This window comes from Helicoverpa armigera, chromosome 9 (genome assembly GCF_030705265.1).
Source record: "Helicoverpa armigera isolate CAAS_96S chromosome 9, ASM3070526v1, whole genome shotgun sequence".
NCBI lineage: Eukaryota > Metazoa > Arthropoda > Insecta > Lepidoptera > Noctuidae > Helicoverpa > Helicoverpa armigera.
In genome coordinates, this window is record NC_087128.1 from 1,779,626 (window position 1) to 1,804,581 (window position 24,956).

General features: G+C 35.5%; 2 protein-coding genes across 6 annotated transcripts in view; one reads left to right on the forward strand and one right to left on the reverse strand.

Annotated features, from left to right (window-relative positions):
- Positions 1-24,956, forward strand: part of LOC110372723 (uncharacterized protein) — a 386,544-nt gene that overhangs the window by 194,140 nt on the left and 167,448 nt on the right. The gene's annotated exons all lie outside the window — the stretch shown is intronic.
- On the reverse strand, positions 10,278-12,566 carry LOC126054285 (sodium-independent sulfate anion transporter-like). Its single transcript, XM_049839216.2, has one exon. It carries the CDS (start codon positions 12,511-12,513, stop codon positions 10,753-10,755), a length of 1,761 nt encoding a protein of 586 aa, XP_049695173.2. The 5' UTR covers positions 12,514-12,566; the 3' UTR covers positions 10,278-10,752.

The following is a 24,956-nucleotide window of genomic DNA, read 5'->3' on the forward strand; positions in this document are numbered from 1 at the left end:
CTATGTATAATAAATAATTGATAAGTTGCTGACTAATGGTGCAGAAGAGATAATATGAAAGTTGACGGGAAGGGAAGCTCGGTCGAAGAGTAAGATATAGCCTTTGTTAGAAACAACGTGTGAGAAACATAAGTCATTATGCCGGATATGTTCTTGATTAAAATATGTAAAGGTAAAGCGAATAAAATGTTGTGTTACCTGATCTAGACAAAAAACTATTCTTATTCTTATTCTTTATTGCACACTAAACAGTAATTACATACGGGATACAGACAGTTATGTACAACGGCGAGCTATGTGTTTTATCATTAAGTTATTTATAATAAAATTATTTGTTTTAAAATGTTACGGTGTTAGTATATTTCATCATTTGTAATAAGTAAAATATCAAAATATTTTTTTTTGTTCCAGGTAACATTTTTTTTAAGCGGCTCTCCGAACGGTAAAGTTTCAGTTCTATTAATCCTAAAAAGACTCATTCGGTGTTCACATTCATCTAGGTCTGTTTAATAAAATTACAGAGGCATGTTAGGACAAATTGCTAGCACGCCCACGCATGAATATTTTGTCGCATATGCAAATGTATTTCGGAAGCGTGCACGGCGCCCGCCCAAACCTCGTGGCTGTTTCCGGCACAGTTCGGGGGCAACAGTAAATCAAGTTGGTTGGGTCATTGAGTATATTTCGATACATATGCTTTTTACGCATAGTCACTTGTTTCATCGTTTTTTTTTATGACAAAAACGTCAAAGTGATTTGATGTATTATAATTTTCTATCACTGACAAATCTGCAGATATGCGCAAGTATAAGTTTACTATGGACTTTTTTGTCTGAAAATAAACGATTTTTATTTTATTATTTATTTATTATTATTATAACTTATTTTACTTTCTAAAAAACTAAAATTTGAAAGACACAGTTTACGGCTCTAAATACTCATTGACTTGACGTAAAATCAACTAGCAACGCTGATCGAAATAGCTTGCTATCGCCCAAGCTATTTCGATCAGCGGTCTGTAAGTCTGTACTGCATAAAAAAGCGGCCATCCCTATAAAACAAAACACAACCCCACTACATTAAAATTCAACATTTAAAAACTGGTACTTCTACCTTCCTCGCACTACGTATCCGGTCACAGGACATCCGCCGCGCGCATGCGAATTAAGTACGCTTTTGTCGATTTCAATGCTTTATGGCGCTTCTTGAAAGGGTTGGTGCGGCAGGGTTAAGTATGGAACGATTTCGACTATTAGGTACGTTAGTGGTAGGTATGTATGTGTGGGTAATTGAAGGTGTTGGGTTGAAGTCTTTATTTTTCTAATAGCTTAATATAATTTCTGTTGTTGCTGAATGTTTTACGTATATATATATTTATTTATTTATTTAATACTTCTTGCACGTATAGTACAATGGCGGACATAACGCCTTAGGGTAGAATTCCGTGGGTCGCGACCTTTACAAAAAACATATAAGGTGATTCTAGTTGCCCAATCCAATAGTAGCTTTCTATGGAGAAGAATGGACAAGGAACTCCATGGTTACTCTTCCTATATACTGACCTTTACCTGACTATTCATAAAACCTAAAGTGAAGGCTAAATAAATTGAATTTGTTATTGGCTCTTATAAATGTAAAATTCATACTCATAGTCGTGGATTGGTATCCACTCCTTCCCACACCATCTTCCAAAAATAATAAGATATTTGAGAAACTACATGGCGTTTATTTATGGCGTGTTTACGATATTGCTAGGGTAGCCCTAATGTATCGACAAGACTATCGATAACTCTTAGCGGGCACTCGCGAGATTGTTCGACTCGTTGGCGCCAAGGAGCTTGGCCACGAAGTATAATGTTTGGTGGGGGTGAGACAAATATTGGCCAAGATGTTTAAGTTTGCAATTGTTTTACTAGAAAGTATTCATGGTGTAAAGGAAGAGCAAGAATTAGGTAAAATTATGAAATGACCCCTTCCGTATCCAAAGCAAAAGCAAAGTTCCTTTTGGAGCCCTTTGCGTTCCAGGACTGCGGTTAGTCTCTCGTCTCAAGCCTAGAGAGGCAGTCATCGTCAAATTAAGACATTTCGTATTAATTTAATATACGTAATAGTGTTTTACTATTGATTTACATAATGTCTAAAAGTTATGAAACAAACAAAGCAATAAGTGGAATATTAAATTGCTACTTGGTGTAACAGTTCGCCTCTTTAAGCTCATACGAGAAAAATTGCCCGATGGAGTCTATTTTTTACCAATAAAGCACATACATACTTACTCTAAAGACCTATTTCTAAAACGTCGGATAGTCTACCAATTTTCTATGCCATATAACTTGCTTCCGTTCATAAAATAGCAATTTCAACCCTCTAACGTTATTTGGAATCAGACGACTATGGTACGTTCATGGGGTGCATAAAAAATGGCATGCCATGACGACGGAATGGCGCCGAAGATGATTTAGCATCTCGCGTGCATGGGGTTTAAGGTTTACTGAAATGGGGTCTAGTTATCTCCTATTTAAAAACAGGTTTTATCTAGAGATGTATGAAGTGTATGAAGAAGTTGTCAAGGTAAATAGATGGGTCATCGAAATCCTTTGCCATGCATTGTAACGAAATAGAATACATAAGCAGGTTGACAATGCGACTTCAGTACCTAACCTATCTGTTCATATGCTTACTAGAGATAGAATTTTGGCATGAACCCCATATACAATTACTCTCTTTTTTTACACCTTGATCTTAGCCAAAAGGCCGAGAAGCGATATACAAGTACTTTCAAATTTCTTTTTCTAGTTAACAAATTAACAGATAGTTTATTGAAATCCGTTGTTGGCGTTGCAAAACTCTTACCCTTTCGTCCCTACGTTAGGGTATGGTAAAGACTCTGGCTTACTAGCAAAATAATGCTGATATTCACTACACAAAATATTCAGACAATATCCAAGTCAAAAAACCTGATAGTTAAACAAACCAATCCAATAGCCACAGTCCCACAAACGTCATTCAATACAACCACATAAATCGTTTTCCAATCGAATACTATCTGATGATATACGAGTTTCAACACTTCGGAAAAAACGCCGAATACTGACAAATCTAGCGTGAAATCCGCTAGTACGAAAAACCCAACCGTCCGCAAAGATATCAGCAGGTATTCAAAATAACAACAAAATAACGATAAAGCTTTAGAGTAGTTACAAACTGCAAACTTTTAGTCGGCCAATAGTTTGTTTGGGCTCATGAATCGGAATGAAGATGAATTATAGTAGTACATAGTATGTACAAAGATCAGTTATTAAGTCGGTATCAGACCGACTGAAAACTAGGATTGGAATCAAGAATTTCTTTTTTAAACAATTGACAACCATCGGGTCAACTGTTGGTCGACTTTTAAGTCTGTAGTGTACAGGTAGGTACTCTTAGAGCGCTCGCACACTACAAACTTTTAGTTGTCCGATTGTCGCCCGTTATAAAGAAAAATATTTTTTTAGAACATCGTGCATTTAATAAATGTATTTAGTCGGTCTGATACTGAACAAATACCTGATCTTTGATACATACTGATTTATGAGCCCAAATCAACTATTGGCCGACTAAAAGTTTGAAGTTTGCGCGCTCTTATACGAGTATGAAACGCCATAAAATGCAAGGTAAACCCATTATCGTCGTGCGGCCGCGTGCATACGGAAATGCAGTCGACGCCATTTTTCATAGCCACAGGATATGACGTTGATACGTCATTCCGGGTTTTCGCAAATGTTTTCAGTACTTAGTTATTATTTAGAGTTAATAATGTTGCTGTTTGTTTGCTGTTTTGGTGTTTAAAAAGTTAGAAGTAACAGGTTGTTTGCCTGTTTTTGAATACGACATTCTGGTTCTAGAATGGTAATGGTCAGCTCTATTGGGTTGAGGAAGTCAAATAGGTAGATGCTTTATAGTAAAACTCTGGTAGGTACTCAGATGCATTCGGGTTAGCGGGAAGCAGACTCTAATTTGTTTCCAAAAGGCTAGGCAAATAATGCTCAAGATCGGCTACATGCTAGTAAATATGTTTAAATATTTAATTTCGTATTATAATGACTGTCAATTGTGCCTATTACAATGGCGGAAGCTGAACTGATCAATATCAATAAAATATTTGTCTTACTCAAACGTATTGATCAGTCTATTAATGTATGAAGGTCAAATTCATATGTTCATTCATTGATTTTTTGAGTGGAACATATTTGTACCTATTTATGAAACTAGCAATTTAGGTCTGTTTATAAGATCAAATATTCATCTACGTAGCACAACTTCAAACAAGGACATAATAATGTTTTCTAGTTAAGAACTCCAAATTAGTATGGTGTTTCCTATTTCCGTTATTCGGCCTGAATCAGGAACTACATATTGGTTAGAACAAAATTGTAGTTTAAGTTTTTTTTAATAGGTTTGTTGTTAATTTACAGGCCGAAGAGCCTTCATAGTTCCTAACATGATCCATTCGTAAAACCAATCATTGGAATTTTAGTTTCATTAACAACACAAATCTAAAGAAATCTTCTCAGTGGCTTTTCCTCAAGGAAAATTATTTTCACAACCAAAACCATTCACTCATTCTGCAACCGTTCCCGGATTTTCCCCGATAATAATTACAGTCAAAATAATTGTCCCTTTACATAAAAGAGGTATTAACGCAGGCTTTTATAATATAGAATAGTTTATAATAAAGCCAGAGAGATCCAATGTTACCGGTAATAAAGCCTTCCTGTCGCCTCGTCTATGGAAGTACACGCCGGAACATTTCTGCAATAAAAGCATTGTAAGCGTGGGTTTGAATGCGTTTTATTTGAATAAAGAAGGATTATTATACACTAATTTTGTTAGTTTGGATGTTTTGTTTTGATCGACATGTGGACTGATTATCTTTTGGGTTGTAGCATAAAATCATTATGATGAAGTCCATCAGTAGTAGTGGCTGTCTTTCAGCTGAAATAACTACGAACCATGATAGCATTATAAAATTAAAGAGCTCGTTTGTTTGGACGCGTTAATCTCAGGAACTAATGAACAGTTTCTTTTCAGCGTTAGATATCAAGGAATTGAGTAGGTATGGAGGCAATCTACTTTTTCGGATGCGTGGAGTATCTCCTATGAGACGCTTGTGGAAGCTATAAGTTTGATAGCACCTTTTAAACAACCATATTTAAACCTCAAAACAATTCAATCAATCACACAAAAACCACATACAACACAAAATACATCAGAAAATACGATCTATTTTCATCTCAAAGACATGTTCGTAATAGATCGCTGTTCGAGAGTGAAAGCGAGCGGCGCCGCGAGGTCTGCAATGCGCAATCTATATCAAGGTCATCTATATCTGGGTACCGTCTAGCCTTCCAAGTTTATTTACAACCTGACCCTGGAATTACGGAAATAAACTTTGTTTTTCCTGGCCTGAATTTTCGTGGAAAGCGAGGTAGATTTGTTGTGGCTGTTTTGTAAGGTTTTAAAAATGTTTTTTTTATTCTAATTTGGTTTTGTATAACACTCAGTTCCAAAATCTGTACAGGGAGTATAAGTACTAAGTACACTATTTACTCCCATATGTACTTCCTAAAGTACTTTCCTTATTAATTCTCTTATTTAGGTAATACCTTATATACTTCCTTATGTACCTGGGTGTTCCCATAACATACATGACAGAGAGACAGAGTTCACCATCCTCAGTATGGAACATTGTTAAGATAGAAGCAACTTCAATATTATACTTAGTTTAAAAAAATAAAAAATTGCTAAATGTGCCTGAATCAATAATGATGTGCCACAATCCAGCCATTTATTTGAGATGTTTCTTACAAAGGCAAAAACTTCGAGATGCACACTAAAATAATTCCGCTATTTGTTATTTCATTGATTCATTCATCAAACAGTTTTCCTTTCAAAATGCCTATTGATATTCTTGGCACTATATATCTTGTTTGCTTTCATAATTATAACTTCACTCAATGTTCGAAGAATTTGGAGAAATAAATCAGAAACCAAAAACATGGTTCTGGCGGCTATCCAGGACTATGTTTGTAACCGCGAATGACCTTCCAAGGACATAAAGAATTACTGAACGACCTTCAACTTGTATGGGATAACTTTGTTTTGGCACAAACGACCTTGGAAGGAAGTGTTAGGAAATTAGATAAAAGGTTTTCGGTGAAAGTTTATAAAGTTCCTGGAACACTTAGTGTCTTTTAGATAGATTAACGAGCTTGGTGGCATAAATGATTGCTTCGAAATTCTCATTGAGCTATTATTGTATAAGTAAAGCTGGTCATCTACTTATTCGTGGATAATACATAGGTTAATATATATAGTCTAACGTTAGTTATTGCTTATTATAAGTGAGAGATGTTTTTTGTCCATATCTTGAGCCTTCACAAATAGTTAAGTTTCATTAGATGAGACTCTAGTAAGTACCTTATCTTCTCCTATCAGTTCACAAAACGAACGTTTCTGCAAATCTTTTACTGAAATATTTTTAATTTTCCATTTTCGCCTCCACAGACCCCAACAACTGATCTATAAAAACATAAATATATACCTATCTACAGGGTAATATTAAATATCGCGAAATGTCACAGAACCTTTCAGTTGGCCCCCTGCCCCCGGCGCCGGTATGGCGAGCGCTCGTCGCGATGTCGCAATAGTATGGAGGTGTTTACACTAATGTAAAGGCTTTATTATTTAAGTGCGATGTTTTTGAAAGATTTTAAGAGTGTTGCTGGTTGTAGGCGTGATAAACGTTAGGATAGGAATTAATTTTGTGCTTTCGAATTTTAATTTTAATTATTCCATATATATTTTTTGTTAGTTTGATAATTAAAATCCCTAGAAAGAGAAAATCTTTTACACCCGTTATACTTTTCGTATCTCTCAAAATATAAAATATTGAAGCCGTAACGATTAGGTATGACCTCTCAAATCTCCATGATAGACAAAACTGCTATGCCTCCGATAATATCTGTACTTATCATAGACGTCTGTGATGCTTATCATGATAAAGGCCACATGCTTATTTATCTCGACAAAGATAAAGCCTAGCATGAGTAAAACTCTTGCATAATTAAATGAAAAATCCATCCTACCCGATATGAGATACACGCGCTTTCATGCGCTCTTGCGTTTTCATGTTGTACTTAATGAGGAACGAATTTAGGTAGGTCATTTTTAGCCGACCTCCCAAAAAGGAGGAGGTTCTCAATACATCGGAATCTTCTTATACTTTAAGAAGTCTCCCTAAAGACGCTACAAAAGCCTCAGAAAATGAATAGTTTAAGTAGTAATACATTGTTCAGAAGGCCATGGGTTCTGTTCCATAATCGAACAGAAACTCGTTTACAACCGAACATCGATAAACAAATGAAACCGCAAACCGCTCCACATTTGGCAGCATCTCATTCCGATTACAGGAAGCGTTGATTGACGCGTCGCCGATAAACAAGCGTGCTCGGCGCCGCCCTCTTTTGTACACCTTATACACATTTGACACTTCTGTCGAAGGGACCGTTTGAAGTTATTTCACGGAGGAAAAATGAGCAGAGATACCATAGTGCAGGTAGGCCAGGCGCCTTCTTATAGGTCAAATACGTACGATAGACATGGCCGAAACAATTTATACCACATTTGACACTTATGATGAAGGGACTGTTTGAAGTTACTTAGGTTAGGATGAAGATGAGCAGAGATGCAATAATGCATGTAGGCCACGCGCGTTCTTCTGGGTATAATACCTCTACGTACGAAGGCATGGCCGAAATGATCAGTTACGAGTGAATCGACCAGGAGTTCTGGTTCGTTAAGACTCATCTGTCAACGATTTTTGGTTGTACGAAAAATGAGCAGGTCAAGAGAAATCGTATAAGGGCGGAGACAGTAACGTTCCTCGTCCGCACACCCGCATTTTAGCGCGCTACATTCTTAGGAAATTTTGCGTTATGGTATCTCGGTTAGTCATTTTGTTCTCCATGCCTTATTCACGTTCGACACTTGACGTAGGGACCGTTTGAAGTTACTCTGACTCGGACGGGAGTGAAATGTTTCGGCACACAATAGGTAATTGGAAACGTTTGATTGCAAATGGGGGGTGTGAAATAGGTTATGAAATATGGAAGCTGAATGGTTTGGTATAGGGAGTATGTGGTGGACTGTATTGAACGTTTAGTTTTATTGAATTCATACACAACATTGTTGGAAAATGTTTGACCAAAAATGTTGAATGACTCTCTTAAAACATAACAATCTATTTTTCGCAGCCGGAAAAAATATATATAACTTCAGTACTTATAAACATGGTTGTCTTCTATCTTCTATGTATGCAGTTCTGTCAGTTAGAGTTAGGAAAACTAGATAGCTATGATTTGAGTAATTATAAACGTACGTTTTGCTCTATCTTCTATTGTCTACCGTCAGACAGATATTATCCATGGACAATACCAAAAATATGCCATTAAAATACCATGTCAATAGAATATTTTAATACATATCGCGTTCGAATCTCATTTATTATTTCGAAATTCAAAACCTATGTTTACGGCGCAGACGATTAGATTGCCGCAAGCAAAACGGTTGCCGACGAAATTACTATCGGAGCCCATACCAGTCTCGGGATGCAAAACTGCATCCTCAATTTCGCCCATAAATCATTTTACATACAAAACACGTTCGTATCTTTGCTTAATATTCATACAATTTAAATAATTTATACTAGAGAGTCGTTTGTCTAGACTCTGATTTTTGGCAAAGTCAAGGCTACGCTTGGCTGTATAGACGATAGCAGAAATGTTTTTAAGAGTATGATGTAAGTGCATTTTAAAAAGAGATTTTTAGTTTGCAATTTAAGAAATTGTGAATAAATGCTTAAAATATTAGAATGGAATTAGATGTGTACATATTTTCCAAGTTCTGTTCAAATATCTTGTTTGCATGATTGGACGCTTGACAGTATTTGCAAACTCGCTGAGAAAGACAACTGAGTTTAGAGAGATACTTACTCTTTATTTTCTAAATATACCTCTACATGGCGAAAATCAAGAAAATAATGTTGTAGATACAATTGTTTATCAGTTATTTTCAAACCAATTTTTGTTTTTAAGACATACCTCTAATAATAAAATATTCATGAAAAGACTTCTATATCCGACTGTACTTTGCCAATGAATAAAAGTGATCTCGTATCTTCTCTATACTCTTAACGTTGGTACTCGTCCAAAATAACAAATTTAAAACGACCAAGCAATATTCTGTAAAGCTAGTACTTATTATATGAATTTCAAAGGATTTTCGCCTTTATGTCTGTTAATTTAGGGACTAATCCAATTATGCAAGATATGTAATGTGTTTATATTGTGAACGTGGATTTCTTTATGCTTATTATATGTATTTTAAATAGGACCTTATTATAACGAAGTCAAAATACGGAATTTTTAATAACACTACGGTAGGAAAGTTTACAGTCGTAAATTATTTTTATAGTTTTTTTTATTAACCATCAATTTAGTAGGTTTTTTATTTTTCTTTGAAGATTTTTTTCAGATAGCCCATTTATCATCGAGAAGGATTCCTTTTTTTTAGTACGGCACGTAGAATATTAGTAGTGACTGACTTGAAACTTCGTTTGATTAGTCTTAAAAGGACCAATATGTTAGTGCTAATGTACCAAAATGATAAAAACTGCATTTCAGCATGACAACCCGTCGTGAAGGGAAAAGCCTATGTTTTCAGTACACTTGAAACTTAATCCACCTTCAAGTGTTTATGTTGACATATCTAAAGCCTGTTTCGTCTATTTAAAGATATTTAGATCACGGTCTTTGCACACTGGTGGATTTTCCGAGCAGGCTTCCCAGTCGGTTTTCACGTGGTTTTTAATGTTATTTTAGTACCGTCACTTGTCAATTGTTTGAAGCACGAAGTCCCCCATACAAGACGTACAATTTTGCTCCTAAAATCCGCCATTGCGAAAAGACTGAAAAGATTTACAGCCAGTTTCTTCATCAAAAGTAAAAGTCAAAGTAATGTCTTAAGTAAAAGTAACGGTCAAATTATTTTTTTTCTATTAGTTTTGCTGTCACTTTAGTTTTGAAAAAACTAATTTGACCGTTACTTTTACTTTAGACATTACTTTGACTTTTACTTTTGATGAAGAAACTGGCCGTTAGTGATACCAAAGAATATGCTATATTAAACTATTACGGTATTACATAAAGATATGATGTCTTTAATAAAAAGATTGGTCGTATGGTTAAAAAATCTTTATTTTCCAGACAATCTTGACACTGAAACAATGATAAGATTAACTGGGCTTTTCCAAAAATATTTCGTAGGTAATCTTAAGTCACACTGCTTTCACTCAGTCTGTAACTAATCCCTAAACGTAAAGTTTATCATAATCATAGGTACTTATACTATCTACACACTCTAGTAACACAAAATGACATCAAAATTTTATCACAAAAACGTGTGACTTGTCATAATACAATCTTATCTTATAATCTGTATTACGATCGTGATGTAACAATACAGATACTAATCTTTATTCTTCTTAATAAAACTTCTTTAAAGATATCTATCTCTTGGCACACAAACACCAATCAATTCATAAGTATATCATAGTGATTTATATATTTTTTTCCTCCTTCGATTATTTTTATAAATCTGTAATGGCCTTTTTTCACAACCTGATCCATTGGGTAACGTTTCAACTCTCAACAATCACACATCTTTTGGAAAAACATCAGTCAATTCTAAAGGACTTGCAGCATAAACAAACTTAGTATCGAATCTAGAATCGATATCTAAACACAACCTCTTCAACTCGACATTGAAATTCAAGAGCAGAATTTGATGTGTCTTATCCAAATCTTTTATGATGGCCATGAGATTGTAAGCTGCTGTGTAATCCAGCTTCCTTAAATTTGCTCCGTCTACTACTACTGGTGTGCTAGTTCCAATCGAAGATGCCTTCATAACACGCTGACGAACATGTTCAGCTGCACAGTATGACACATTCTCACACAGAGATACGACCATCAGTTCTCCCTTCTCACATTTCATCTTATGCACTTCTACCGTCGGTCTTGCAACGTTGTACAATAATAACAAAGCTTCGATCAGAACTCCAGTTATGATTCCATATTCCAATCCAGCAAATAAACATACTATCATAGTTACCAACAGTAGCAGGAAATCTTTTAAACTATTCCTCCACAAGTTGGCAAATATTTGGTAGTCAATCATGGAAAACATGGCTGTTATTATAAGACCGGCTAATGATGCTTTTGGTATGTAATAGAAGGTCGAAGTTAGTAATGTCAGGGCAACGACCAATAGTAATACCTTAGTTATTCCACCAGCTGGTGTCTTAACACCAGAAACGTGATTCAGTGCTGTTCTGGTGAAAGAACCAGTTATGGGCATGCTCTGTCCAAAAGATCCAACAATATTACAAAGCCCAATGGCAATCATTTCTTGAGTAGCATCAATCCTTCCAGCTTCAGCAAACGCCTTAGCAATGGCTACAGTTTCCAATATAGTTACAAAAGGTATCACAAACGACTGTACTCCCAGTACTTCTATCATGTCAGTAAAACTGTATGTTTGATTGCCAACCATTGTACTAAAAGGTGGCCAGCGGAATTCAGGCAGTCCACTTCCAATATCACCAATTATGAGCAAAGGTTCCGTACCTAAAGTGACTTTTAGTGAGTAGACAATTATCATTCCAACGACCACGACGACAGCATTTCTTGACAATGATATAAACCATCTCATTTGTTTGCCAAAGCTGTCAGTACGCTTGCAACCTTCTCCCAGTTTCTTCAACAATATCAACATTATTATAGTCCCAGTGCTGAGTACGGCTTCCCATAGTCTTGCTGTAGATATGTTATTAATAAAGTTCTGAACTGATTCAGAAAAGAAATTTCCTGATGGACCTGCCAGTCCGAAGAATGACTTCAGTTGTGATGCAGCAATTTGAAGAGCAGCAGCAGTTGTGAAGCCACTGATGACTGGCATCGATATAAACTCGACGAGAAAGCCGAGATTAAGGATGCCCAAAATAAATACGAAAGTTCCTGATAAAAATGCGGTGAGGATGGCGAAATCTGCTGAGTAATCAGCAACGTATTTCGCTGTCATGGCGGCGAGAATGGCAGTAGGTCCAACAGTGACATTGTAGCAGCTGCCAAATATGACATAGATTATTCCTGAGGTTAAAGATGCATACAATCCATATTCGGGCGACAATCCTGCAATCACTGCATACGCTATACCCTGAGGAATGGCAGTTAGTCCCACTGTGATTCCAGCTATGACATCTTGGATGAAATATTCAGCTTTATACTTTGGCAACCAGCCTATGACTGGCAGTCTTTTCTTCACAAGATCCATGGTACATGTTTTCTGCAGACACTTTTTTGTTTTTCTCCGATACACTTTACTTCTTGTTTCGTTTTCGGTTAGAACTGTCATTTTGGTGAACGTGTGTCGTTCACTGGAGTTTGGAAGTAACTGAGGAATAAATACATTTTAAGCCACTCGAGATTTTCTAGTTTATCTGAAGCATAGACATTATCTTTATCGGTCATGTCAGAAATTACAGTAAAAGCACTTCTGATGATTTCGCTATCGGAATCTTTGCTTCCGTAAATCGGAATGAATGACGTGTTGCTTCACATGATTTTATATCCATGTAGGTCATCTAGAAGACAAACTAGTGAGAAAGTGCGTTAATAGATAAAGTTTGATGCAATAGTGATAATATTTTGTTTGTCAGTTTTATTCCATGTTTTTTGAGATTAGTAGTTATAAGTGGAGCTAGAAGTATAGCAGTGATGCCATTTTGTTTATCAGGATTCATCGTATTCTTTAATTTTTTCCGTATGGTAATCTTGACTACTATAATAACGATCAAATTCTACTCCAAACTCACATGAAACTCTAAGCATACCTTTAAATTACCGCACTGAAGTTACATAAACCGTCTTAATTAAATTTCCTCATTTATGATTAACAGTAAAACGCTGCCAAAATTGCGAAGGTATCAAATTTGACGTGTGCTCGTAAATCCAGCTATTTCGATTTGTGGGGACAATATTACGTGGTAGGAAACCGTAAAAATCGTTCTAATAAAGTCACCTTACTTTAGTTGAAAATACTTGGGTTTATGATGATGTTTTACGGTTACAGATATGTACTTTTTTCAGGTAGAAAGTCACTGAAATGTGCATTTGAGACATTCGCAGCGTAAAACGCAGTCATTCGTTTTTTAGGGTTGGTTAGTTATGACCAGGTGTCTGATAGAATAGATTTTTTGGGAATGCATTGACACTGTTTTTACCTGGTGAAATCTTGTACTCGTGCCTCGTTTCATAGTAAGCTGAATTTACAAAAAAACAAAGATAGTTTTGAGTACTAAGGTTGCTGCAGTTCCCATAAAAAAATTACAAGTTTAGTTGACATAATACTGCCGCTGCGTCGTAAAGAGTAAACACCCAAACAGTACTTAGTGCTGTAACTTATACAAAGGTACATAACTGAATGTTTAACCACACTGTACATAATATAATAGGCATGTGTACACGTAAATTATTATAAGCGAACATTCTCAAAGGAGTAAGTGACATTGTCATGCATGACAAAGATTATCACAGCTTATTGTTATATGTATGTTATAGAATACCTTCTCTTTGATCTAAACGCTTATATTTTAGTTAATATATTAATACTTATAAATTATCCTTCTATTATATTTCCATGTAATTTATAATACTTGTCACATCATATAATTTGGTTTCACGTTAGTAAATTAGTGTGTGTGTGTGTGTACTCTGAGTGGGTTCACAAAAACCTATGCTATGTAAATTTAATTTTATAGTAATTATAATTATAACCACACTATTGAATTAGTAATTAAATCCTGTAATGTTAGTGATAATGAATTAATAAATAAAAAATAGCCGTCTTTAGATGTAATACCTAAAGAGTAATGAATAATATATAATTCTAATAAATAATTGGAACCTACTAAAACAAATGAACATAGGTAGTCTCCTTTACCTATAACTTCTTATTTATTCAACCAAAACCACCATGTTTAATACCGAATATCAACACTAATAAACAAACATCTACATTTACCAATACATACAAACAAGTCAGTCTATTTCGCCAAGCTTTAACCCTTAACTAACCGCGGGGGTAGTTCCGACCCACTCGGTTGCCACAACCAACATAGTATTAATTCTCAAGATATTATTGGCTAAGGAATTAAGCCTGGTTCGGATGGATTAATGAAACGTGTATGAGATATGCTTGTACCTAATATTTGCTGGATGTGTTGTTAATTTTAGTTGTGAGATGTTTTGAATATCTGTAAGTTTGGGTACATCTGTAAGTGTAGGTTAAAGATAGTTGAAATGCTTTGATTTTTACTTGAGAAAAGTAGAATACTTCTTCGAAAATGTATCCGTTTCTTCGTTGTGACTTTCTATTCTTAGAAGTAGTTAATATCCCACCCAAAACAAAAATGTGAAAGGCTGCCAAGTTCGATAATATGGAAATCCTTCGCCTATAAAAGAAGTGAGATCTGAATAAGTACCAAGTTCCATACACATACCTCAGTTAAAAATAGTTACTTTTTAATAATGTTACTTGGCAAGTTTTCACACACCTTGTTATAAACCTACTAAACGCAATGAATCAAGTATTTAATTTTCTATTAAAACTTGCCAAGTAACATTATTAAAAAGTAACTATTTTTAACTGAGGTATGTGTATGGAACTTGGTACTTATTCAGATCTCACTTCTTTTATAGGCGAAGGATTTCCATATTATCGAACTTGGCAGCCTTTCACATTTTTGTTTTGGGTGGGATATTAACTACTTCAACTGGGAATCACGACGTATAGGATGCGAGTTGAATTAAAAAGATGGTTGTTTTTTGTGGCGTGGTTAAGAAGTTTTTTATAGTATGAGTTAGAATATAGTGAAAAACAAATATAAGTTATCACAATCAAAATTAAAACATTAAAATCTACCAATGGAAACTGTCACGATTACAATATACCAAAATAATACAAAACTGAACACATCTTTTGCACTTAACATTTTCAGTGTTCAGTTACTTTGTAGCTTTCATTGTGTAATGGATTTATATTGTTTCTTTTTCTTCTTCTTGCCCTGTTTCTAGAACTGTCTGTTTTACTTAGAATACAACTGTCTGGTCGGTGAAAATGTGAGGAAAAATACAGAACATAAAATAAATTGTTGATCGGAAATACATTTTCCTTAAATATCGACATAACGTGTCATAACATGACATCCTCATTCATCGTAATAAATAGTGAGCATCTGCAATTTTTTCGGGCAAAGTATTTTGGCAAAATCTCCTATATTATATTAGTCAGCACTTTTAGAATACTACACATTACAGCCTGCGGCTAAAGGCACACGATACACTCGTCACTAAACGAAAATCCATACAGGGATGAAAAAATAAATCTGTCATACAAAAGTGCTGATTCACGTTAATAAATTTGGTTGCAAGTGTCCCCATTTGACGCGTTTGGCAATAGAAATATTGGGGGATAAGCGTTCCCTTGTCCTGAAGGGGGAATATTGAATGCTTGTATCAGCACTGATTTGTTTCATCGCGGTGAGATGGTCGTCTATGAGGGCTTTTATGTGACGTCACGTTTTTACGATTTCCTTGACGGTGTGGTGTTGGTCGTTGCTTGATAAAGTAGGTGTTATTTACTGCAGTGAGTCATTTCGTTGCAAATTCATTGATAATATTTATCGAACACTGTTTAATCCGCGTCCCGAGGGAACTACTTCTCACTTATAAATAAAAGGTAGTCGATTTGATATTCTGATTAAGTGAGCACTGTTATCAAGCTTTTCATCAAGTAATAAAAGAACTTAAACACCAATAGGTATAGCTACACTCTTACATCCTACAAACGCAAACCAAAGCATTTATGATGTTAGGAACCATTAGCTTATTTTGAGATTTTTTAATATCAAAGTTAGTTTCAATTAATCGTCACTTATTAATTATAATTTTAAGTAACAGCATACTAAGAAAAACTCCTGAATAAAATCCCTCCCCCAAATCAAACACCACCAAAATTACACTCACAACACCAAAAAACGCCTTCCCATTACACCAACTAAATTTCCCATAAGAAAATTGTTTTCAAAGATATCACGGGGTATGATAAATGCCGGCATTACTCCTGGCCTGCAACATCCAGGCATGTTAATCTTGGACGTCGTCTGCACGCACCGAGAGAGATATATCATGGGAGCTGAGAGCTATTGGGAATTTTTCACATCATATTTTCCAGTTTTCTAGTAGTTTTTTCCAGAATGTGGTTGGTCTGTCTGGTTTAACCAGACAGGAATGTCGACGGAATTGATGTTTGTTCGTCTGTAGCTGGACTTAGTTGTTTCTTTAATTTATAGTAATGTTTTTTAGGAAATAAATTGTGAATAATAATACGTATTTTTTGGTTAATGTTTTAGCGGACATCTCTATATTTTATGTTTTACGTGTGCAGATTTTTTATGACATAACGAAATATATCATTACAAAAACATGATAAAGAATCACCTTCCATTCAACTTTCGCCATAAAAACATAATAGCCCGAATAATATACAATATATCACACCTGACTCCACCTATTTTTAAAAATTATCTCACATCCATGGCATTGACATACCTAATCACGTGGAAATAATGGTTGAGCGGGCACGTCGTTGTTGTCTTTTAAAACCAGTATACCTTGGTCTTCTCACCCTCTTGAAAGACCCCCCATTCGAACCGCAAGGGGGATCTTGCTACGTAGACCAAAGGATCAAGTTTGACTGGTCCTTGGTGGCGCAACGTATCTCCCTAGACCTTTTTTCGTAAAATTTCAAGCTTCTGAATAGAGAAATGTTTCCAGATGATTAAATAGCAGCGTTAGGCACCGATTTGTTGCGAAAAAACACGTCATCTGTAAGGAGGTTGCGATAGGAGACGATATTTTTTGCATTTTATTATGATTCGGTTACTAGGTTATCTTGCTAGTCTTTGGTTTGTTTACATTTAGGGAATAGCTAGTTTGCTTTACGAGAGCTTTTAATTACCTTCACTAAACATGTGCTATTATAAATTGCAAACTAACTGAAATGTATTTTATTTTGAAAACTTCACTCTGAAGTTCATCTTTGCTGATAGAATCGTTTAATTCATCATGTGTCAAAGTTTTTAATACAAGTTTAGCTACTCTATCTGATAATTTGAAGTAATAACTGAATTCTAGTTTCTATTGTGCGGTTCTAAAGGTTTCATAAAGTTTTGCAACTGTTTACGTCTGTCACGAAACAACCCTAAGTGACTTGCTCATTCAACAATCAATAAACAAAAACGAGGCATGTTACCCAACTATCGTAATATTTCACAAACTGGACCCCAAACATTAATCTCTGTTTCACGTTAAACGCCTGTATAATTGAGGTCACATCAAAAACAAACATATTAATATTAACATTACCTGATGCCTCTCAAAATTTTGCAAACTTATATTTGCACTCACACTCACTCTTAACCCAACTGCTATAAAATTCAATTTCGAATGTGCGACCTTTAATTCGAATTCGTAACTCTCAAACTTGATCTGCTCACTTACAAATGCGTCCTACCCAGCCCTTATGCCAAAAGGAATAGTGATGGTGTTCGCTTGTGTGAATTGTTGGGAAAGTTTGTAACATTTAGGGTCGCTCGGCCCTCGTCAAACGTACTCCGGTACAGACAGAGGTAATGAAATAGCAAGCAAATGAGGCATGCGTAGTTGCCAATAGCAACCTTTCACATCATTCATTTGTGACGGTGTTTGGAAGTCGATATATACCCATACATAGGCACATATATAACGTGCTGGGCTTACAGCTGTAGACCTATATACAGAAGTAATTCCAAGTATGAGCTTTGGTTCAATCCATGCGTCCTTTGATGATTCGGGCAAGCCTAAAAGCTGGGAGTACAAAGGGTTGCAAAGCTTAGGTTATAGGCTGGTTGCTGTTCAAATTGATAGCCCCTCCAATAATTATTTTGTATAGGAATCGTGGATTTAATCGCTGTGGAGTCCTGCATATGATGATGCACTTTTGGAGGCATTATAATTACGCAGTTTCGCTCATTCAAGTAATGGAAAGTCGAATGAGGAGATTAAAAGCCAGACATTGATAATGTTCTGTCCATTTCAAGATGGTGCGCTTAGAATAAATAACTAAACAGTCTTTTTTACATTACTCTAAACATGAAAAATATTGCATGTTTTACTATAACTAACAAGACTATCAAGTTCCTTCGATCGCGGGATGTATATCGCTTTTTCATTGGCACCCAATTTCCCGCCTAATGCCATGAATATAAATGGAAAGTGTTGCCAACAAACTCGGTGTTGCAAGACGACTAAAGTTTTTCGGAGGTTGTCAACTTATAATATAACATATTTTATCATTAGAAAAGCCATATTTTTGTAACAAGACAACGCATTAATAGTAGTTAATTATTAGGTTATTTGACTACATAAATATTATAACGATGGGACATAGATTTTCCTCAAAGCTAAAGAGGTTTTTACCACACAAAGAAAAAGATTTCGAGCCATATCTCCCACGGATGAGCGGCAGACACTCTTTGCATATGTATCGCTAAAAACGTACACCCGATCCCATTTCACTGACAATAAAACCGATCCATACCCGTCTGCAGTCTATCTCGCCAAGAGGGTATTTTGAAAAATACCCAACATCAACTACGCCCATTAATAACAGCTTTTGTTTACCAACTATTTTTTTCCAACGTATTTTTACCCACTTTTCATAATTTATGTCGACATTTTTAACCTTTGACATACAGCTGAATGCCCACTTTCCTCGGACGGATAGTAATGGAAATTTTACGGCACTTTTTATGGTTTTTTGAGGGCTTCTTCTTCGCGAAAACTGTGTGTTTTGTTAAAAAAAGCGCTTTGAATGAAAATGAGGGACGGCGGGTGACGAAAACGTTTTACGGATATTTTCATGGTGTGGACAAAGGTGCGTTTAATGGTTTTATGTTTGTGAGATTTTATGGTAAATATATTCATGCATTGCGTTTTGGGATACACCTTTTCCCGAGAGTCGCTGAAAAGCTTAACAAGAAAGAGTAGTAATATACCTACACGAACTTTTTAACACACTTTCTAACCTCAGTTGTTTTTAAACTGAATAGTTTATTGCATTTAAAGTCATTAAATGGAGTAAACAAAATCTGAAAGACGTTAACAAATTCACAGAGCTATAAAACATTCGCTCCAAATCATACACCCATGTTTAAAATCCCCTACAAACCACAACTCGCCATGAAAAACGATGGAAAAACTTAAAAAACACACGATAAATATCCGAGCTAATATTTCCTAACATAAATTGTCTAGGTACGATATTGACGGTACAATAAAAATATTGGACCTACACGCTGTACGGAACCTAATACATAGACCGTACTACTGGTCATCACTGATGTAAACTCATCATGATAGCAAGATATTAGTTATGCTTTTAATATTTGACTCTGGACAATTCACAATCATCAATGTCTTCTAATTTTTGCTGTGGTGTGAGATATGAAAGACTCTACCACCCATGTTGGGTTCTAGAGTCTTGGTAGACACAATTTTTTTCAAGCATTGTTCCGAGATTGGTAATGAGATCAGAAGCTTACCATCATCAAATCATTTCATTGATTAAGGTACCAATAAGTCATTCATAATTCGATAATGCGAATAATTTCAGTTTCAATATCGTAAATCAATAAAATGCGAATCGCTTAACAACTCGATTTTCGATTTGCAGGCCAATGGTAGTGCCTCGAAACAAACATTAAGTCGGTTCTCTATAACAAATCACGTAGTCGGTGATTTTCACCTGTGTTCGGTAAATAAGTATCCTAGGGGGATATCTACATTGCTAGCATTAGTCTAGTCTAGAAGAACATTATTGATGGGCGAACTACTTAGCTGTCTAAATGTTTTATGCTTTAGAGTTAAAACTGCAAAAAGTATGTACAATTTAGAAGTGGTTTGGATGCAGGATCTAGGCGTACTTTCGCGTTGAATAAATTGTTTTGTGAATCCGATTCATGTTTTTTTCCATATCCAACTACATGTTTTACACTATGTGTATTGATTTTGTTAACAACCTTTGAAATTATCTTGAGAGAAAACAACGGTGCTATGACACTTATTTTTACTGTGAATTTTAAAACTCACCTGTACGTTTTCTTCAAGAATCTTTACAAAACATTGACCATGACTTCCTTGCTTCTATCTCTATCAAGTTTTCCACAGCCATTATAAACCGGCCCCATCTTTTCTAAGGCTCGGCCGTTGCCCGTCTGCCGCATATAATAGAGATGAGCAGATTTGTATGGCATACCTAAAACTACCCGCTTTGTACCTATACCCCCTCACATTCCAACCATCTTTAGTCTAGACTCAATGACGTTTTATATTGGACTTTGATTAAAGGCTCAAATTAGTTTTAATGGGAGATTTCATTGTTTGAGTTTATTAAATTTTAATCGAGTGAGCGATTTTGCTTGTGGAGTCTGTCTAGACTTCGGATCGCTAATGTTCATTAAGTAAACAGGTGAATTTTTGAAGTAGGTTTTTAATTAAGTTAAGACAAAGTAATTCTTGCATCTTAGACGTGACTAACTTTGTAAGACGACATTGTGAAAAAAAACTAAACTTATGTAACTCTGCTATTGACGCTACAATGGTGTTTTAAATAAAGTTACTGATTGCCATGGAATTTTACACGGAGATGGGACACCTATTATTTCCATCCTAGTTCCTTAAGACAGCTGAATACGTCATCATCATAATATCCTTAATACAGTAATCATTTACAAATTACCTATTCGTAATCAATTTTCCTCTAACACAATATTACAGGAGCTTCGAGAACCCTTGACGTGAAGTGTCATAGTTGACAGAACCTCACTGACAGCAGGAACCCACTTCACATAGCTCATGTGAAATGTCATGTTTAATTAAATGCTCATGAAAGGGGTGGTACAGGGATGATTTTGTTAAATAAATATGTGGTTTGTGGGATGGTGTGTTTATTTTTTATAGAACAGTCGAATTATTGGTGTGAGATAGCATTTGGGAAAATTAAAACATAGTTTTACGTTGTTTTTTGAAACTCTATTTATTACCTAAATATGTGTTTGCGGAAGGGTGTGTTTAATTTTGTAAAATAGCCGATTTATTGGTTTGATTGCGTATGGGATGAAAATACTGAATCAAAACATCGTTGTTATTGGTCTTCTATAAAAAAATAATTTATTGACTTCTTTCTCGTTGCCTTGTTCTTCTTAATTCTTTTGAAAACTATACATTCAACAAATAGAGGTACATTGATATTAAACATTAATATCAATATTCAGTCCTGCAAGTTTGATTCAAGAATAACTGATACCTCATCAGAAGCAGCATGATACTCTTGTTCTAAGACAATCTGATATGAGTGATCTTCAATGCGATGTGACGAGCGATTCCTCTTGACACGACGTGTATGCTTTAGTCATACGATACGTTTGGTTAACAGCCTGCGTTAATACTCCTGTATGTTCAGATTGTGTGGCTTGTAGTCAAAGACGAAAGCATGGTAGTCTTTGTGAATAAAACTAGTAAATCAAAAGTATGATCAGCATTTTTATTGCTTTAATGTTGAGCCAGAATTTCTTAATAATATAATGAATACCAAGTAACTGTGTCTGTCTACTGAACGAATGAAACTGATTTAATTGTAAGTACATTAAGTCTACTAGAACTCCAGAAAGGACATGGCATCAGGACATGAGTGGAAGCTCGTATCCTACAAAATGAAGGCAAGAACATAAGTCACCATTGATATAAAACAAACATACTTTCTATGTTAAAAATCGATCACTAAAAAAAAGCACATTGAACTACAAAGAAACCAGCAATACGTCTTCTAGTAACACCTTCAAACTGCCAGCTTCGAACAAAATGGCACGCGCAAAACGATCTCATTACCTTCGAGCGTAATGGCAGAGGATTGCCAAGGAAGTGGCAGAATGGCACGTGATGGATTGGCCAGTTTTAGGCCGGGACTCCACCGAAGTAAAGATGTGTGTAGCTATGCGCGAAGAGATGTCGACCTAGTTAGCGCAATGGTCACCATGCCGGACTGCCGGACTGATGGTCCCGGGTTCTATTACCGGTTCGGTCGATATTTGTGTAATGAACATGCTGGTTGGCCGTGCTTTGGGTGTCATAATAAGACCAAAACCACAAACCAATAATAGCGAAGGTACAATATCATTTAATTTAGTGCTAAGTCTTTTTAGGTTCCAATACATAGACACAACGTTCCAAACTCCGACCCCCAACCTAGAATGCGACCTAAATGCACATTATCTAAAATCGTGATTCTATAATCACGATTTTTTAACACTGTCGTCACGCCTATTCTAAATGACACTTTTTATTCCCAAAATTTACAATTTACATATACAATACCTATTCAACATTTTAATATTACGTAGGTATTAAGAACACTGCTATTGCTTGTTTTAAAAACATCTCTCCGCTCGTGTAGTCCCAGCCTTACTTACAAGCTAATGAGTGTGATCGGGCTTTATCTGGCAGCTTGATGTTTGATCGATGGCTGCCCATTGCTAGTGAGGGGAGATAATGTTGTGCGGAATATGGACCGACACGCCTGTGATCTGGGGTTAGTCGGCTGGCAATTTTTTTTTTGGTGATAGTAGAGTTTAAAATGGTCGGTTGTAGCTTAGTTAATGTGTAATTGGTGGTGTTCCTGTCAGTAGGGTAAAAGTTTATAACAGTGTCTTCATATGAGTAAGAATTAATTTAGTAAGAAACAGAGACAAAGTACATACCTTTTTTTATTTTTTTTTCCGACGTCAAAAATCATTAAATGACCCCTCCCGCTGTGGGTTAGCAGCGGTGAGGGAGTGTCAGACTCTTACTGACTAAAAACCGTCGTGTTCCGTCATAGGCCTTTTATGTACCAGGACCGCGGTATCTCTTTCGAACAACCCGCAGCCAAAGTACATACCTAAAGACATTTTTACATTTACCTTATACTTGAAATTATGATACTTTTTACATCTTTTAGAAAAGAGATTTCAGAGTGCAAGGAACTATAGCCAAACAGTGACTGTAGTCCCTAAAATACTTAATTAATCGACCTTGCCACATGTCAAGTGATATTCACTTGAATTATCTTTTACACCCAAGAGACTAGACTAAACAAAACCACTAGGTATATTTATTCAAAGGCCAAAAAAAGTAAGTCAACACGTGCTAGTACAGTCAACCAAATATTCATTGAAAGACGAATTAAAGAATAGAAAGATAGTAGCGTACACTCGTGTGCAATTGATACAAATCTTACAAAAAAAGAAATGTTCCAAAACTTTTTAAGCATAGAAGTCCTAATTCAGATTCTTGTATTTGATGAGCAGCTAAAATGTGGTTTACTAATGTATAATTGCAATTTTAAGCAAAGTTCGGCAAGAAAGTTCGGATATAGTTAACAAAATCTTAAGTCTTCAGTTACTCACATTAAATCTTTTAAATTTTCCTTCATACATACAGACCCAATTTGATAACTCCCCACTATAATAAGCCTTTGGTCACCATTGACATGCGTCCGCCTGTACACGCGTATAGATTAACAATAATTAAGTAGCGCGCAATGCGGGGGTCCCACTGACGACTATTCTCGTTCATACATTCGTTCACAGCTGGTGAACTAATTATGTTAGTTCATTCATGAAGTTTTTGTTTAAAGTTGGGGTTCGAAATTGGGATAAGAAATTCTAGTTGACTTGTAGTGGATGATGATTCCTGAGAATGTTTTACCTGAACTGCAATGAAACTATCCGTATGTAGCTTGTATTATACAAAAAGATAACGAAAACCACAGTTCTCGTGAATTAACTTAGCCCCTCTGAATTCAGCCTTTCCGCATTTTGTTCTTACATTCTTGTTGAGTGGTAAAGTAGCTAATAGCCAATTTCGGATCAGGGTAATTACCCGAAGAACTGTAGCAACTGTAAAAACCAACTGTTCATGAAAGTAAATAGGATTGATAATGCTTTTGTTAAGCGTTATGTCAAACTACGACTGTTGCTAACTTTATATTCTTTTTTGTTTCAGGTAAATAATAACAAAGCTATCAGATCCCTTCATAAGTTACGTTAGTAATGATGACGTTGTAAGTAAAGAGCCTATTACAAACACAAATTCAAGCATATATTATATCTAATAGAAATACAAGAAAAACTCCATAACCAAACAAAACATCTTACAACAACCAACGATAAATCTATCCCTATTTATTTCCACACAAAAAGGCATCTTCATCTCCCTAAAACAAGAAATAAACAACATTTTCTCGAGTCTAGAACTTTGGCATTTCCAATTCTATTCAGCAAGTACTAGACTGCATCTTAGCAATATTTAATAGTCTACCTAGACTAGACTAAGTGCTGGTACCGAATTTCATTTAGTTTTCAAATGCTACTTCATTGTTTATTCCGCTACAATGGTTTTTGGATATACATATGAGGGTAGTGACATTCAGAAGGCTATGTTTGGGATTAGTTTTAGCTCTTGATAGCATAAAGAAAAGGCAAATAGAAGTAAGTGATCCAAAATTGTAAGAATTTAGCTGTACACAAAGCTTGAGTGGAAAAAATACCAGGTATTATTTTCCACCTGAAGTTTTTTTGTTGCTTTTATGGAAATAAGCAAGCAGCCAATTTATTGATGGTGGAATTTGAACTACAAAGCAAATACAAAACACTATCGTAT